Raw genomic sequence first — 16,748 nt, 5'->3', positions numbered from 1 at the left:
GTCTGTGTTTCTTCAAGTTGTTAGCTAATATTGCAGCCTATCTACAATTGTGCTTTTTGGGACAGTTTTTCTCACTAGAGTGTCTGAGATCTCTGAGTCAAGTTCTTTCTGTAGTTGAATTTGAGCTGATTGTTCTTTGCATCTCTATTATTTGTGCTTCTAGTTGATGATTACTAAGCTGTAGGCTATAGATCTGATACTTTTGGGTAGTACCTTTGTCATTATGTGGTTTTTATGTAATTGTCAGTGATTGTCACTGGTAGTGGTCATCACATGGAAGTATTTCTCTAACTCTCTTCCATTCAGGAACACTTTAAAGCATTTTATTTATCCCCCCCCCCTTTTTTTAACTGCCTCCCACCACCATATACTTTAGGAATTTGTTTTAAGGGGTTTATTCTCCTCTATCATCTACTCAGATAGAAACTTAGTAGAATGATAAATTATTCAGAGTCAAGCACTGATGTGGGACCTAGAATTAAATTCCAGAAGTCTTAGTTTCTAGGTTCATTCTCCAGCTACTACCCTTGGTTGGCACGAGTCTTTCAAGATTTTGTAAAAGTTTGTTGAGAATATTGCTTTCCTGAGGAAATGCTGTGCTTTATTTGAAAAACAACAATTGTAGAGAATGTAGTAAGTACCAGGAAAGAGATGGTGGTCTTAACTAGGTCTACCAAAAACCACATGCTGCAGGCAGTGACATCTTTATTTCTGGATGGCGGGTGGCATTATGGAAGGGTGGACAGATGGACAAAGCTCTGGTGCAAGAGTTCAAGTCCTACTAAACGTTTCATGGGTGTTACTTAATGTCTTTTTTCTGCACCTCATTGGTGCTTTTGAGATTTTGTCTGAGAGTGGAAAAGAAATATGTAGTTCTCTGACCCTCTGAAAAAAAAATACCATCCAACTTAATTGTAGTAAACCTTATATTAACAGAATAGTTGAGATATAGTGCAATAGTAAAATTGAAATTAGAACTCAGATTTTTAATCTGCCAGCATTCTTTCTACTTATTCTTTCCTGTTTTTTGGGTCTATAATAAAAGACTTTCACTTCCTTCCCAATGTAGGGTAAACCAGTTCTTTTTATTATTATTAAAATGTTGGCATAATCATCAAAAGTGGCACTCTAAATGAGATTTCCCTGTACTATCGTTGGGCTTGTCTTCAGGTGTTAAGAATGTTGGTATATACCTGCTTGGATGTTGGGATGGTTTGGGGAGAGTTCCTCCATGAAAGATAGAAAGTTAAGAGGTTAATTGGTAAAGTGGACAGTAAACAGGTATTTGAGTGATCTGGTACCTGTTGCCCTGTTACACAACTCCAGGGGGCGCCATTTACATGGTATTCTGGCAAGAGCCTTCCTTCTTGGCTCTCCATTTGATATCATTTCAGGAATACAGAGATCTAAAGTCAGCCTTTTTAGAACAGTAGTATAGCATTTCTCAGATGTCACTTTGCAGGCAAATATTGCTTCTAGTTGGGTGAGCAGAACTTTTCACGTACCCTTCTTTTGGGTGGACATATTTATCAGAAGCCCACAAGGCACATTTATCATTTTGTCCTAGGACCAGCTGTGGTTTTCTGATCTTCGGTTTTGTTCTCTTAAGAACCAGAGTAGAGGGACAGACTGGGTATTCAGGGAAGCAGAGGAATCTTTTATTCAGTTTATCCCTCTGGATGGTCTGTTCTTTTTACTCTGATTCCATCATTTAGGTGTTTTGTTTTTTCAATGTTTATTTATTTTTGAGAGAGAGAGAGAGTGCAAGCAGAGGAGGGGCAGAGAGAGGGGGAGACACAGAATCCACAGCAGGCTCCAGGCTCTGAGCTGTCAGCACAGAGCCCCACGCGGGGCTCAAGTCCATGAACCACAAGATCTTGACCTGAGCCGAAGTTGGATGCTTAATCGACTGAGCCACCCAGACTCCTCCCGATTCCATCATTCTAAAATCAGTTATCTTAATGGCCAAGTGAAGTCTTACAGGTTGTGAACAGAAACTATCATCTTTAGCTACATTTTGCTCTTACCAAAATTCCACTTTTGGAAACATTTATAGAGAACTACATGGAAATTGTATAATCCATTCCTGGACGTGTTGCAAATTTTAATTGATGCATCAAGTCATAATATCAGAGAGTATGTACTTCAGTTGTAGGGTTTGGTCTCTTGTAGCACCCCCATTCTTAATTGGCTCTTTGGTATCTGCATTCAGATCTCTTCTCTGATATTTACTGTTTGACTCTGTGACTTCAGTTTCTTCATTTGAAAAATGGGGATTACAGTACCTACTTCATAGAATTGCTGTGGTAATTAAATGATACGATAGTTGTGAAGTGCTTAGAACAGTGCCCTGAACACAATAAGCACTTAATAAATGTTGATGGTGATGTTGACCGTGTCCTGTGCTCCACACCACTTTGTGTGTCCCCTTTATAAGAACCTGCAGGGTCTATTTCCCTCAGAAACTTTCTCCTGAGCCACTTGTAGGACAATATGAGTGGATGTAATCTTTTTTGGTGAGGAGGGGCGTTGTACACAGGAATTCTATCTGAAGATATTATTTTCAGGCTTTCAGTTCCTGCCTCCTAAATTTTCACATCCGTAATGTATTTACTTCCTTGACTTTTTAGGGGGAAATTATAATTAGATCCTCCTCTCTTTATTCTCTGGCCTAATTCTCTACTTCATTTCCACCGTATGTCATGACTTTTCTGTATCATTTCTCTCAGCTCGAAGGTTAGACAGATGGGGGTTGTGGGTTATGGTTTGAGCCCCTAGCATTGTTTTCAAAATCTGTGTGTACAGAGTCCAGTGTCCTTCAGTTTACTAAATACAGAATTGCTTACTGGGTGATAAGTCCTGTGTTTGAGACAATGGGTAGGTCCAAGATGTGATCTCTGCTTCCCAAAAAGCTTGGCAAGATTGGATCCCCTCAAACCGTGATTTGGTCATTTTTCTTTCAATGTTTATTTATTTATTTTTGAGAGACAGAGCACGTGTGCACGCAGGGGAGGGGCAGAGAGAGAGGGAGACAGGATCTGAAGTGGGCTCTGTGCTGACAGCAGAGAGCCCAATGAGGGGCTCGAACTCACAAACTGCAAGTCCATGACCTGAGCCAGTTTGATGCTTAACCAACTAAGCCACTCAGGCGCCCCTATCGTTTCTTGTTTTCTGTTGCCTAAGAAGGACCTGGGTTAATGCTGGAAGTTAATGCTAAAGTTAATGCTGTTAAAGTTAGCACCTGTTTTGGAGACTGTTCTGATGTGTTTTATGAGTTGGGGAGCAGGATTTGTCTGGGGTTGATCCTCAAATCAGTTAATAATGAGCCTTGTTTGTGTGAAGTTGTAGTCAGATTTGATGCATTCCTCTCCTCTGCTACTTTTTAGGAAAGAGTAGGTTGAAATTCAGTAGTGCTTCCCTTTATAGGTTTTATGAACATTGAGACTGCTGTTTAATAGAGCAAAACGTGTGAGATTTCTGGAGAAGGATGAGGAATGGGGTTACGTTAGAGTGATGTCCGTTCTGTTTCTCCTCCTTTGTTACAGATCTTTCTTAGTTTCCTTAATCTACTTCTAACCTGTTTCTGTGTCCAGTGTACCCTCTTAGCACTTAGTAGCTCTGGTATCTATCTGTCTCCAGAACATCCTCAGCAGGACCCCCCCATGGCTGTAAGCCACAGGTCCTTCTTTCCCACCTGAATCTTGGTTGCTTCTGGTTCGAAAAGCAGCATGACGATAATGTTTACTTCTTGCTGTTCGTCATTTCCCCATTCCATCAGTCTCTTCCTCCCTCTTCACCTGCCTTCTGCTGGGCTGGATCCAGAATTTGGGGAAGCTGCTCTTGAATAACTGCAGTTAACATACGGTCTTGCTAGGAGAAGTGATCAGAGTGGGAAAGTGAGCGGTGGGATGCCTAGGTTCTGTACCCATCATGATTCTGAGGATTACTTTTCTTGCTTATTCCTCACTCCCAAAGTTTTAGCTTAATTATCATCCACATACAGAGAAGAATTTGAATGCTTAGAAGCATCATGTGTGAGATATACAGAGCAGGAGTCTAGTACTGTGTATGTGTTTTGGTGCACTGTTGTCCCTATTCTGAATCCCTGTAGGTAGAGATGTGGGGCGCTCCTACTCCTGGCACTGGAACCCTCTTTTAAACTGGTAGTTCCAGGTTCTCACTGCTTGGCTTCGCATGTGTGGTACCCAGTGTGGCACCGTGGGTGTTCTTGGACCTTGGTGGGATCAGTGGGGCATGGTCCCCAGGTAGCATCTGGTACTCAGAAAATATCTTGGTTGTGATTTCCTGCCAATTTTGCTCTTTAATTCCCCTGCGCATTTTGTGTTCCAGCCTAGCTGTGTAGAACGACAGGTATGTCAGTTGAAACTCTTTCCCAAGGAAGCTATGTTTGAAGGATAAAGGAAAAGAGTGGGGATAGGTACCCCGACTGTTTTTTAGCCAGTCAGTGATTTGCTTTGTGTGACCTTGGGTACATCCCTTCCCTGCTCATGCCTTCAGCTCCTCTTTTTGTCACCAAAGAAAAGTAATACTGAGTCTCTTTCTAATGGGAGACATTCTGTGGTTAAGCGAGATGTGTTTAAGTTCTTCCACCAGCATCTTGAGAAGGATAGGCTCTGTTGGATTTCATGCTGAGTGGCTCTCTGGAACTAATATGGTAGATCCAGAGATCTTCACCGCAGATTCTCAGCCATGTGGTCAGGTCCTGAAGAGGAGGTCAGGAACTCCTCATGTCTCCTTCTCGGTTGCCAGGTTACTTCAGATTTATTCCTCACTATGATGTGATCTCTCTTTCTTTCTTCAGGTAGAATGGAAGAATCTCACTTCAATTCTAACCCGTACTTCTGGCCTTCTATCCCCACAGTCTCAGGACAGGTAGGTGGTGGTGGTGTTTTTCTCCTCCTTCCCTATCATGTACTTTTTTCAACTTTTGAGTAGTGAGTTCTAGTACTGTGGAGACTGAAGCAAGATAAATCACGTGCTGCTTCACCAGGTCCCCCACCACCGAGAATTCTAGCGTTTCTGTTTTGGCTTCTCTGGAAGCACAAAGATATGAACTATTTACTCCTTGGAGGACGGACATCGTAAAGTGCTCGGGGAACAGACAAAATCAGGTTCTTTCTGAAGAGGCCGCTCGCCTCCCCTTTCCTTTTCTTTTAGATTGAGAACACGATGTTCATCAACAAGATGAAGGATCAGCTGCTGCCGGAGAAGGGCTGTGGGCTGGCTCCACCCCACTACCCCACCTTGCTGACAGTGCCTGCCTCCGTGTCCCTGCCCTCAGGCATCAGTATGGACACAGAGTCCAAGTCAGACCAGCTGACCCCACATAGCCAGGCGTCCGTTACCCAGAACATCACCGTGGTCCCTGTGCCATCTACAGGACTGATGACTGCTGGTGAGCCACTCTGCTCTTCTCCAATCTGAGGTGTTGATCTTCCATGATCAGTACCCCAGGCTGGAGGGCTCCAAGGACATGGGGAGTGGGATATGTGTTTGATTACTCAATCACATTTTTATTAAGTGCCTACTGTGTGCCTAGCAATGCGCTAGGCATTGTGGGGGATACAAAGAAGTAGAAGATGCGGTCCCTGCCTTTGAGGAGGTGACATTCTTTCCTTCTCTGAATCAAGGAGTCTCCTGTTCTCAGAGGTGGAGAAGAGAAGGGAGTCAATCAAGGGGTAAATCTCACTGTTACTGGGGGTGGGGTGGGGACAGGGGTTAGGAGACCATTATTTTTCTACAGGGTTTGGGGTTTCCTATATACTCTGGGCTGGGGAGGCGGTGGTGAGGGGTTGATTAGACAATGATCTGGGGGGAAATTAAATAGGATTAGGATCAGGACTGGACAACATGACACCATCTCCTTTTTCTCCCAATCCTAGGTCCCGGTTTGGTAATCACGTCCCCCTCAGGCTCCCTTGTGACCACAGCCTCATCAGCTCAGACCTTCCCCATTTCGGCTCCCATGATTGTCTCAGCTCTTCCCCCTGGCTCACAAGCCCTGCAGGTGGTCCCTGATCTCTCCAAGAAGGTAGCATCAACCCTAACAGAGGAAGGAGGCGGAGGTGGTGGTGGAGGTGGCAGTGTGGCTCCTAAGCCCCCTCGGGGCCGGAAGAAGAAGCGGATGCTGGAATCAGGGCTGCCTGAGATGAATGACCCTTATGTCCTCTCCCCTGAGGATGACGATGACCATCAGAAAGACGGCAAGACCTATAGGTAAGAGTCAGAGCCAGGGCAGTGAGGGGCAAGGATCACGGTCTCAGCTCACCTACCCCTTTGTGTCTTGCCCCGGATCAGGCTCCACGCCGACAGCTTTCCACCTCAGGTCCACTTGCATGTCAGGTGCTCTCTTGTGGGGGAGGAAAGTGGGGCTCTTAGCACTTCTCGAGTGACTCTTCCCCAGGATGCAGACCCATTTTACTCCTTCCCTTTTGGGGTAGTCAGCAGTGACTAATTTTTGAATGACATAATGGAGTTTCTTTCTTATGGTAAGGTGTTAGGCTGGCTTTCAGACTCTGTCTCCAGCTCCTTTTTGCTTTCTGCATTTTCCATTCCTATTTTCCTAAGAAACTTTTCTGAAAAGCCCCTGACCTTAACCTGTGTGCCATCCACTGGTTCTTGGGCCACATTTAAGCACTGACCCTGCATGGTGGGGATGATGGGAGGGGTCTCTATAAAAAGGTGGGAGGAATAAGATGTCACCCTTTGGCCCTTGGAATATATGCTTATAAAGTGCCTGTTTGCTCACTTTCTAATTCATGAAAGTCATTTTGATTCTGGACTTCCTTTAAGTTGTCCATTGCCAAAAAAGTGTTCCGTTTGCATGTGGTGCTATACGAAAATAATTACAGAGGTAGACTCCCCACCCTTTGAAAGTTGCAAGTCTTTTAATCCCCTTGAGAACTATCAAGGGCCCTAGTGGGTTTGGGAAATTTGGTCCCGGTGTACAGAGTGGGATAACCACTGTCACAGCTTTGGTGCAGACAGGGGCAGATGTGCATGGCTGGGAGACTGGGTCTGTCCTTAGTGTACCGAGATGGGCAATGTTGTTCCCATTTTAGGAGCGAAGGGAACTGCGGCACAGGAAATGGACAGAGCCTTGGGCTCATGGATTCAGTTCCCGGCTCCACCACGAACTTGCTGTGTGACCCTGGGCAAGTCCTTTCCCCCTCTCTGGGCCTCAGTTTCCTCATCTGTAAAATGGGGAGAATTCTGTTTATGCCTCCCATTTGTTGGGAGTATATATCAGATAAGATTTGAAATGTTGGGAACTTCAGAAGAAAGAGATAAGAAATAGTTGTCATTTAGCATTTATTTTTATTTCTGCTGTATACGTCTACTGTGGAGAGTAGCCACAACTACAGAGTGTTTAAGTTCTTCTTTGTAAGTGAAGAGGAGGGGAGTTGCTATGTAGAAAGTATTGAGCATTGCAGAATCCCAGCCCATAATCTGAAAGTTCATTGCAGCTTTATTATTACAGGTGTATCCCACCTTATACAATAAAAGTGTTCCTGGAAAATGTTTACATCATATCATTTTATAAAGGTACCTGACAAGTTTGATTCATTTAAAAGCATCTTCTATATATCATTTCATAAAATGAAAGTCCCTTTTATTTTATATAAATCCGGATTTTTATGTATTTGCTTAAAGTGAGGTCATTGTGACATGGAGATACACCTATGTAAAGTGTGTCGTTGTAAGACTGATGGGCTAGGTCCCTGACATCCTATGCTGCTTTGCACATGGATCAGGGTCCTCTGATTCTGTCAAGGGTTTTTTTTTGTTGTTGTCGTTTTGTGGTTTTTGTTTTTTGTTTTTGTTTTTTTACTTGCTTATTTTTTGGACCCACATTAAAGCTATTTCTGGACTTCCCAAAGTGTGTCTATGGGAAGAAATGTGAATATGCAATTGGAAGGAAGTCCTGGTAGCATTTTCTACACTCTCAGTGTATTGGGAAGTCTTGAGAGGCCTCACACCCAGGTGACTAAAGAAAACTGAAATTTAAGGGCGCCTAATTATATTCTAGGTGAATGGAATTTCTTCAGAAACTCAGAACTCTGAATTTTCAAAGCAGTCTTTTTAATCACAGAAAATCCCTATTTCCATGCATGTTTGAGTCAACCACATTCATTCCTGTGGTCAGTGACATTTGACTGAGTATTGTTGGACTAGGGTTCTATTAGTCTGGGCAAGTCAACTTATTTCTAGTTCTTTGTTCCCATCTGTAAAATGGGAAGATCAGTCATGGCCCCCATCTATCATGTGTTTTTGAGGGAAAATCAAGAGTATTTGAAATTATCTTTGAGTATCTTAGGGAAAAAATGGGATGGTAATTCAGTTGTTATTGTGAACAAGGTCATTGCACTGTGTGCTTCCAGAAGGGCCCCATTAGTATGTTGGATGTGAATGGTGCCCCCTGGAGTTGTGCACCTAGCTATAAGGGGTGGTAGCTTTTCTGCCTCCTGCTAACTGCCCACTGCCACAATACTCCTAAGTCAGATTTCTCTCCAGCTACCCAACACCTTGCATTAAAAGACTTGGACTCTTTTATCTGGCTTCATAGCATTTCAGAGTTGGAAGTACTTTAAGGGTCACCTAATCCAGTTCCTTCCCTGTAGTTTAGTCTTCTACACATTCCTGGCAGATGACAGTCTGCCTCTCCTTGAAAACCTCTAGTGTGAGGAATCTTTAAAATTAGGTTAGAATCATAGCTTTGTAGTGAATAGCTGTTTGCCCTTTGGCAAATTACTTAACCTTTCTGAGCCTTCGTGTTCCTTTCTGTAAAACAGGGATAATGCTTGCTAGGCTGTTGTGAGGAGTGGAGACAGTGTGTTTAAAGTGCCTAACTGGTGTGGTGCCCTCGTAGTATCAGGCACAACAACAAATGGCAACTATGATTTTCATTACTCTGATCGTTGCTGTACCTTCTACCTTTCGAGAGGGCTTATTTTGTTGCCAGTCCGTTGACTATGACTTTAAGTTTTGCGGATTCTTCTCTAGTTGAACTTTGATGAAGAGGGTTATTTTCTCTTTTATAGTTAATTTCATACTAAGGGTGCAGTTGTGTGTTCCACACTCACACACAAACTATGAGCTTGTGTTTGAGTTAAAACGGTACGTGTTGTTCCACTTGTCTGAGGAATTTTAGCAACCAAGGGAAATTATTTTGTATCTTCAGTACTGTTCCCCTCAAGTGACAATGTGTCCAGTTTCTGACTTCAGTGAAATGTATAGTAGCATGAGCTCATCCGTCAGCACTGGTATGTTAACATTAGTGCAATTGAATTATTAGAGAACACTTGGCTTACCTTTGTTCTGAATATTTGCTGGCCCTGGAGGCAGATATTTATCTCTCCATTTTACAGACCAGAAAATTGAGGTCTAGATTGATGAGCAAGCCTGTAATCGAACACTGAGTAGAGCCCAGGTGTCCAGACTAACATTGGCTGTGTCCTTTGGGCCATACTAACTATAAACAGAACCTCCCCACCACCCATATAATGGCTGGGCAAGCCAAACAACAGCCAAGGATTGGTAAACTGGGATTGGATTTCCTTCATAGTTACCAAGTGACCAGGGAAATAGAAATTGACCTTAACGATTGGAATTTTAGTAGAAACATTAATATAGGAGCCACACCTCCAAGTACCGTGATATTTTTTTTTCCTCTGAGGAATGCAGAGTTCTTTTTAGTCGTGATCTCAGTTATTTTCTAAAGATTTCTCCTGGGATCCGAAAAAAGCCGAAACCATCACTCTGCACCATCCCCAGCCCTGATTATAGGGAGAAGTTGAGGAGGAACCAAAGCAGAGGGACTTTTTCCCCAGTTGCCTGGCTTCCAGGTGCTGCCCTTTCTGCCAGCTCACACTGTGCTGCACTGCGGGGTTGTTTAGGAATGAGAGCATTCCAGCTCACACACAGATAGCACTTCCTCGATAAAGGCTGAATAGTTGTGGCTTATCCTGCTCAGAGGCCTCCTTACTTGATGCTGTTGGGCAATGTCAGAACAGGAAGGATTACCAACCAGGTGATGGGGGAAAGTGTACCAGCTGCTGTTGATGTTATCCCCGAGTGCTGACTTGGGCTCCATGTGCTAGGGAAGAGGAAAGGTTTGGCATGGAAGCTCAGGGTTTCACAAATCTTTTCCTCCTCAGTGTTTGAGGGCTACAGCCCACTCCCAACAGCAACCTCAGCTCTTTGTAAAAGCGGTTCCCTCACTTTATCGCCAAGGGGCTCAGGGATGGTGGTGGTCGGTGGAACATCAGATGCACAGTGGAGGCCAGATGTATATGATTTGGAAAAGCCCCTTCCACGTAATCCCGATCCTTTTCCACCCCTATCCCTCTAGGAATCACTGGCAAAAAGGAAGTAGGAGAGAATCTGAGAGAAGACAATTATCTGAGGAGACAGGAGAGAAGCCCTTCTGGGGAATGTAGTCAGTTTGTCCTCATTATCGTCTCAGGAACTTGAGAGATACCTGAGAGATGTACTTTATGCATGGGAAGTTGGGGGAAGGAGCTCACTTTTAACGTCTGAAATAAAGTTACAGGCAGAAGGAAAACAGAAGTTAGCTGATACTGCTGGCCCGATGAAATTCGCATCAGCCTAGAGCCGATAATAAGATTTTCCTGTCTTTTCTGGTTGAATTCTTGTTTCCGTACACACTTAGGGAGTCCAGTCACTCAGCAGACATGTACTGAATATTTGTATTGTGTGGGTCTGTATTAATTTAGTCTATAAAGAGGAGTAGAACAGATCCTCCCCTCAGGGGCCTTACAACATAGTTGTAGTAAGAGAGATCAGATAGGCTGGCTTCTGTGGAAGTGGAGGGAGGGTTCAGCAGTGCTCTGTCAGTGGGAAGGTTCTAACCGCTGCCCTCTCTTGGGCCAGGTGCCGGATGTGCTCACTGACATTCTACTCAAAGTCGGAGATGCAGATCCACTCCAAGTCACACACCGAGACCAAGCCCCACAAGTGCCCGCACTGCTCCAAGACCTTCGCCAACAGCTCCTACCTGGCCCAGCACATCCGTATCCACTCAGGGGCCAAGCCCTACAGTTGTAACTTCTGTGAGAAATCCTTCCGCCAGCTCTCCCACCTCCAGCAGCACACCCGGTAAGGCTGCTCTTGGTTTTATCCCGTCACCCAGCTGCAGACCCCTTACCCTAAGGCCACGTTGCCTGAGCCTTCTCTTCTGTCCTCGTGGTTTCTTTTTTCCCTTGTGACTTTGCCCTTTGGGAGCCTCAGTTCGCTCTCATTACTGTCTGTGAAAAATAAACTATGTATTTTAGCAGTTTGCAGGGGCCTGGGAAATTGTGGTCTCCAATCCCAAAGTCTGGAACGGTTTTTGTGGTTTCTCTCTTTGTCTGTGTTTGGAAATCTTCTGCAGAGCAGGCCCTGCTTATACTGTATGCTTCAGTTCAGAGCCAAGGTGTGCATTCAACTTCAGGTCCATGGGGAACAGGCGGTATTTGGTCTTTGTTGAAAGTACTGTTTGGAATCAGGGTATATGTGGTGAGTGTGTAAGCTTAGAACAAAGCAGAGGGCTGACAAGACTGAGACCGTTAAGGTTACCAGGAGCCAGGGGCCGCGGCTCTGCATCACCTCACTGCCATTCTAGCCACCGACGTAAGATCAGCAGCGACCTAGATCTGGGTGTCCTCGCCATTAGCCTCTCCAGGCCGGAGTATGTTTGGGAGGAGGGAGGAGGGGGTGCTCTCATCCGTCAAGCAACATCATTTCACCCAGCAGAGAGCTGAGCCCGTGGTGTCGAACTGCTTCCTCCTCCCCCCTTCCCTCCTCTCCTCTCCTCTCCGGCAGGATCCACTCCAAGATGCACACGGAGACCATCAAGCCCCACAAGTGCCCGCACTGCTCCAAGACCTTCGCCAACACCTCCTACCTGGCCCAGCACCTCCGAATCCACTCGGGGGCCAAGCCCTACAACTGTTCCTACTGCCAGAAGGCCTTCCGCCAGCTCTCCCACCTCCAGCAGCACACACGGTAAGGGAGAGTGGCGGGCTACTGCCCCCGCCCCGCTGGCATGCCCTCCCCACCCCCGCCCCGGACACACACAACAACCCGCATGCGGGGGGCGGGGGAGAGACCTGGCCGGAGGAGCATACGACTGGCGCCTGGGAGAAGAAGAAACAACAACCCTGGAGTGGACGCTCGAGAGAACCTTTCTGGGGCACAAGCTGCGCTGGGGAGATGCAATGACTGTGTGACATGGGAGGAAGAGACTCAGCTGGAGCAGAGACAACTTCTGCCTTCATTTCTCTCCCCGAAAACACCAATACGCACATGCTGCAAGATTTTCTCCTGGATGCCGAAGCAAGGGCATTTGGTTGGAGAAGACCATACCTCTAGCCCTTAGGGCACCATGTATGAACAGGAAATGTAATCAGACTTTTTTCGCTGGGTCTCAGCCTGGTGACACCTACGGCAATAAGCAAGGCTCTGAGGGATGCCAGGAATAGAGAACAGAACGAAACATGTCTGAAATGATCACAGAGAACCGGCAAATGAAATGAAAAAGCTCCTGCTTCATAAGGATGCCCACTGTTTGTCCCATGAATCTGGAGTGACTAGGAGGGAGTGAACCTGCCACCTGGAAGAGTTGATGACATCCTTCATCAGTATCTCAAGTTGAACTGCAATCCAAAACTCTTACTGGCCAGAGGCCTTCTCACCTGGCTGTTTCCGGACGTGGTGATCCCTCTCAAAGTGGTCAGATACCTTGTTTTGCAAAGAGGAGAAGTCGGGCTTTCCTCACAAGGAGACAGACTCGTCCTGTGATGTTTCCAAGATTTTATACTAGAGGTCGAGAAAAGCAGCTGGTCACAAAGATAGTTCTGAAGTCCCCGATAAGTAGCAGGTGTCTACGGACCCTCAAGTCCTTGGCTCATCTCAGTGGAGGGCCCTGTAGTGTTTGGGAAAGAGGTCAAATTGGTACTAAAGTAGGCATCTCCTGCCGTTAGGGGGCTGGACTCGGAAAAGCCCCAAGGAGTTTCCATGAGTATTAATATCACTGCTGCTCTCCATAATTAGCATAACTCTGCTGTTCTTTGACACCAGAACTTTTTCTGGGAGTGGTGCTCAAGGCTGAGGGCATAGCTTGTTGTATTGTGGGGGCCAAGGAAGAAGTGTTCTGTGTTTCTTTTCAGTGTGTTCACCGTATGTTTTTGAACATTCATCAGGGATAGCTACTATAGTCGCTGACTTGTATGCCAAATTAGGGACTGCCTATCTCTTGGCTGCCACGCTGCCGGTTCCTCCTCCCCCGGCAGAGGAGCCCAGCTTGAACTGAGTGATGGAGGCAGTGAGCAGAGATCAGGCACTATGGCGTGATCCGTGACAGGGAGGAGCTGAGGCTGGGACCTCCTGGAAACCCAGCTTGAACTCTTGTAGGAGGGCAGGGGTGACCTTGAGGAGGTTTGTGAAGGAACTGATCCCTGAGTGGCCTTGCTGACCTCCTTTCCCTTTCTTCTTTTCTCATCCTATGCAGAATCCACACCGGTGACAGACCATACAAATGTGCACACCCGGGCTGTGAGAAAGCCTTCACGCAGCTCTCCAATCTGCAGGTAAATGTTCCACCTTCCACATGAGGCCTTGTGTCTGACACTGGGCTCAAAGTGCCGTTTGACTAGTACAGTGATTCCTGAACTTTTTCAGGACTTGTTTACACCCTTAATAATTATTGGGAAACCCGAAGAGTTTTTGTTGATGTGAGTACAGAGAATGTAAAACTGAAAAACTTGAAAGCATATTTAGTGACTCACTTAAAAATAACAAACCCATTGCATACTAACATTAACCTATTTCCAAACATACGCCCACTCCCCCCAAAATGGAAAGAATGGCATCGTTTTACACTTTGCGTGTTTTTTAGTGTCTAGCTTACCAGAAGATGGCTACCTTCCTACTGCATTCAGTCTTTGTGACATCACGCATTGTGTGATCTCTGTACAGTCATGAGAGAATGAGCATGAAAAGGCCAACGTAGTCTTATTATCATTTTGAAAGCAGTTTTGACTTTGGGGGCCCTGTGGAAAAGTCTTGGTATTCCCTAGTGTCCCCTCCGCTTCGCTTTGGGAACCACCGGGCCGGTGGAGCCAGTATAGCCATCCTTCTCATTTTCCAGGATCCTGGAATGTGCTGCAGGAGATACATACACCTCTTCCCTTTGCCTGTAACTCCTCAAGTTTTACTGAGCAGCTTCCCAGGGCGCCTGGGTGGCTCAGTCGGTTTAGCATCTGACTTTGGCTCATGATCACACGGTTCCTGAATTCGAGCCCTGCATTGGGCTCTCTGCTGTCAGCACAGAGCCCGTTTCGGATCCTCTGTTCCACTCTGTCTGCACCTCCCCTGTTCACTCTTTTCCCTGAAAAAGAAACATTAAAAAAAAAAAGCAATTTGCGTTGCCTTCCGATGGAAAGAGAATCTGGAAAGCTGACACCCAGCTCGGGGCTTTTCCATTAAGGTCACAGAGGCAGGAAGGAAGAGCCCAAGGTCCTCATCCTGATTCTTTCCCCATTTTCCCAGTCCCACAGGCGGCAGCACAACAAAGATAAACCCTTCAAGTGCCACAACTGTCACCGGGCGTACACGGACGCAGCCTCACTAGAGGTGCACCTATCTACGCATACGGTGAAGCATGCCAAGGTGTATACCTGCACTATCTGTAGTCGGGCATACACATCGGTGAGTGCGCAGTGCCTTCCCTTTACTTCCCTTTAGGCCCTCTGGGCCTGTGAGACCACGGTCCACTTCACCCCACCTCTCTGGATAAAGAGCTGTTGCCTTGAATATGCTTGCTCCCTAGCTCCCAACTTAACCGGAATCGATAAAGAGAACAGAAATGACACAGACATGTAACTCGGGAATTGAGGGGGGTGCCTGAGCTCTTAAGCCTATAGAGAAAGATTGCTAAGCAATGATTCTTTGTTTTGTTTTGTTTCGTTTTTTTTTTGTTTTGTTTTGTTTTTGGCTAAGCGGTGATTCTTAATTTTACTTAAATACAAGGCAAAATAATGAAACTTGCAACTTGCAGTTTTGGGAGAAAGATTTTTTAAATGGCTCCAGGAAAAGGTGGTAAAGTTGTTCCATTCAAAGATCTTTGAGAAAATGACCGCTTTCCCTGTGCCAACTGAATGCCCCCTGTGACTCCAAAGGTCTCCCTCTCCTTTCTGCCCAGTATTGAACACTGAAAGAGGCTTCTGGAGACAATTTGCCCGTGGCTCCAGAATGTCCCCGTATAAGTATGGCTCTATTTGAAGTAAAGTAAGAGCCCAGGATGCCAGTTATAAGTAACCTCTTTTCTTCTCTTTAATCCCTCAACTCTTTTTCACATCTCCTTCAGGAAACGTACCTTATGAAACATATGCGCAAACACAACCCTCCTGATCTCCAGCAACAAGTGCAGGCAGCAGCGGCGGCAGCGGCGGTGGCCCAGGCCCAGGCCCAGGCCCAGGCTCAGGCCCAGGCCCAGGCCCAGGCTCAAGCCCAAGCCCAGGCTCAAGCCCAGGCCTCCCAGGCATCGCAGCAGCAGCAGCAGCAACAGCAGCCACAGCCACCACACTTCCAGTCCCCTGGGGCAGCCCCCCAGGGTGGGGGTGGTGGGGACAGCAACCCCAACCCTCCACCCCAGTGTTCCTTTGACCTGACCCCCTATAAGACGGCGGAGCATCATAAGGACATCTGCCTCACTGTCACCACCAGCACCATCCAGGTGGAGCACCTGGCCAGCTCGTAGAGACCTGTGCTGCCACCCACTGGGAAGAGGGGAAAGAAGTTCTGGTCCCTTCTTTCTCCAACTTCTCTTGGTGGGAAAAGTCTTCTTCCTTGACAGGCCTTGCCTCCATCTCCTTGGGCCTCAGGCACGGCCTTCCTACACAGGATACCATGCTTATTCTCAACTCCTCTTCAAAAGGAATATCAGCCCTCCTGATTGGCAAAGGAATAAGGAGCTGGTAGTGTAATCCAGCAGCCTCCCCTTCCAAGCATAGCTTTTCAAAATTGGGGGTTGGTGCTCAAGGGAGGGATTTGCTATGACCTCATAGAAACGTTTCCAGTGTGGGCACTTACCCTCTCGTTACCCTCATAATCCTCAAAAGTTGGGGCTGGTGGAAGACTAGAGGCTGGTCCTCCCAGATCTCTGAGAGAAGGGAGCCCTAAATGCAACCAGCCTCCTGTTCTATTCTTGCCTGCAAAAGAACGGAGGTTTCTCACACGCCCCGATGAGCGGGAGCCGTCTTCCCCTCGTGGTCTTACTTCACTTCCTACCTAATGCTGGAAGAGGGAGATCTCAGTGGGGGTCAGACCCCCTTTATTTGTAAAGGGGCAAGGGCTGAGATGTGGTCCCCAAGGGGCCAGAGATCCCCAAAATGGTCAAGGGTGGCTTAGAAGCGTGGGTTATGGTTTTCCTTGGGGCCTCTCCCCTTCTCTGCCAGCCAAGGCCCTATACTCGGTCTCCCAGTCCCAAAGCCAGAGGAGCTGTGGGAGCTTTGTGTTCTTTATGAAAGCCCAAAACAAAGGGTGTTGCAGAGAAGGGAGAGTTCAGGGCAAACACAAGGACTGGACTTAGCTCCCTAGGTGCCACGGTCAATTGCCGGACACGGATTTATATATAAATATATATATAAATATATATATATACCCACTCATCACGGCCATCTTTGTTGTAACCATTTCTGTGTTTATAAATGCATTATCTCTCAGAA

General features: G+C 46.4%; 1 protein-coding gene and 1 long non-coding RNA gene across 15 annotated transcripts in view; one reads left to right on the top strand and one right to left on the bottom strand.

The window, feature by feature from the left end:
• LOC123591710 overlaps window positions 1-15,515 on the bottom strand; it is a 22,000-nt gene extending 6,485 nt beyond the window's left edge. Inside the window, exon 1 of the long non-coding RNA XR_006709468.1 lies at window positions 15,378-15,515. This is a non-coding gene — a long non-coding RNA (uncharacterized LOC123591710). The remainder of the gene's footprint in view (window positions 1-15,377) is intronic.
• ZNF384 (zinc finger protein 384) overlaps window positions 1-16,748 on the top strand; it is a 19,282-nt gene extending 2,534 nt beyond the window's left edge. For 4 of the 14 annotated variants that reach the window (XM_045466302.1, XM_045466305.1, XM_045466303.1 and 1 more), the window contains 10 exons: window positions 4,823-4,893; window positions 5,179-5,416; window positions 5,652-5,699; window positions 5,904-6,237; window positions 7,083-7,175; window positions 10,915-11,139; window positions 11,845-12,027; window positions 13,532-13,610; window positions 14,572-14,730; window positions 15,389-16,748. In XM_045466302.1, the coding sequence (XP_045322258.1) occupies window positions 4,828-4,893; window positions 5,179-5,416; window positions 5,652-5,699; window positions 5,904-6,237; window positions 7,083-7,175; window positions 10,915-11,139; window positions 11,845-12,027; window positions 13,532-13,610; window positions 14,572-14,730; window positions 15,389-15,781 (1,818 nt within the window). In that variant the 5' untranslated portion in view covers window positions 4,823-4,827 and the 3' untranslated portion in view covers window positions 15,782-16,748. The remainder of the gene's footprint in view (window positions 1-4,822; window positions 4,894-5,178; window positions 5,417-5,651; window positions 5,700-5,903; window positions 6,238-7,082; window positions 7,176-10,914; window positions 11,140-11,844; window positions 12,028-13,531; window positions 13,611-14,571; window positions 14,731-15,388) is intronic. The other 10 variants (XM_045466308.1, XM_045466307.1, XM_045466309.1 and 7 more) reach the window with 7 other exon arrangements.

Source organism: Leopardus geoffroyi, chromosome B4 (genome assembly GCF_018350155.1).
Source record: "Leopardus geoffroyi isolate Oge1 chromosome B4, O.geoffroyi_Oge1_pat1.0, whole genome shotgun sequence".
NCBI classification, from domain to species: Eukaryota; Metazoa; Chordata; class Mammalia; order Carnivora; family Felidae; genus Leopardus; species Leopardus geoffroyi.
This window is presented reverse-complemented; position numbering and strand designations above follow the sequence as displayed.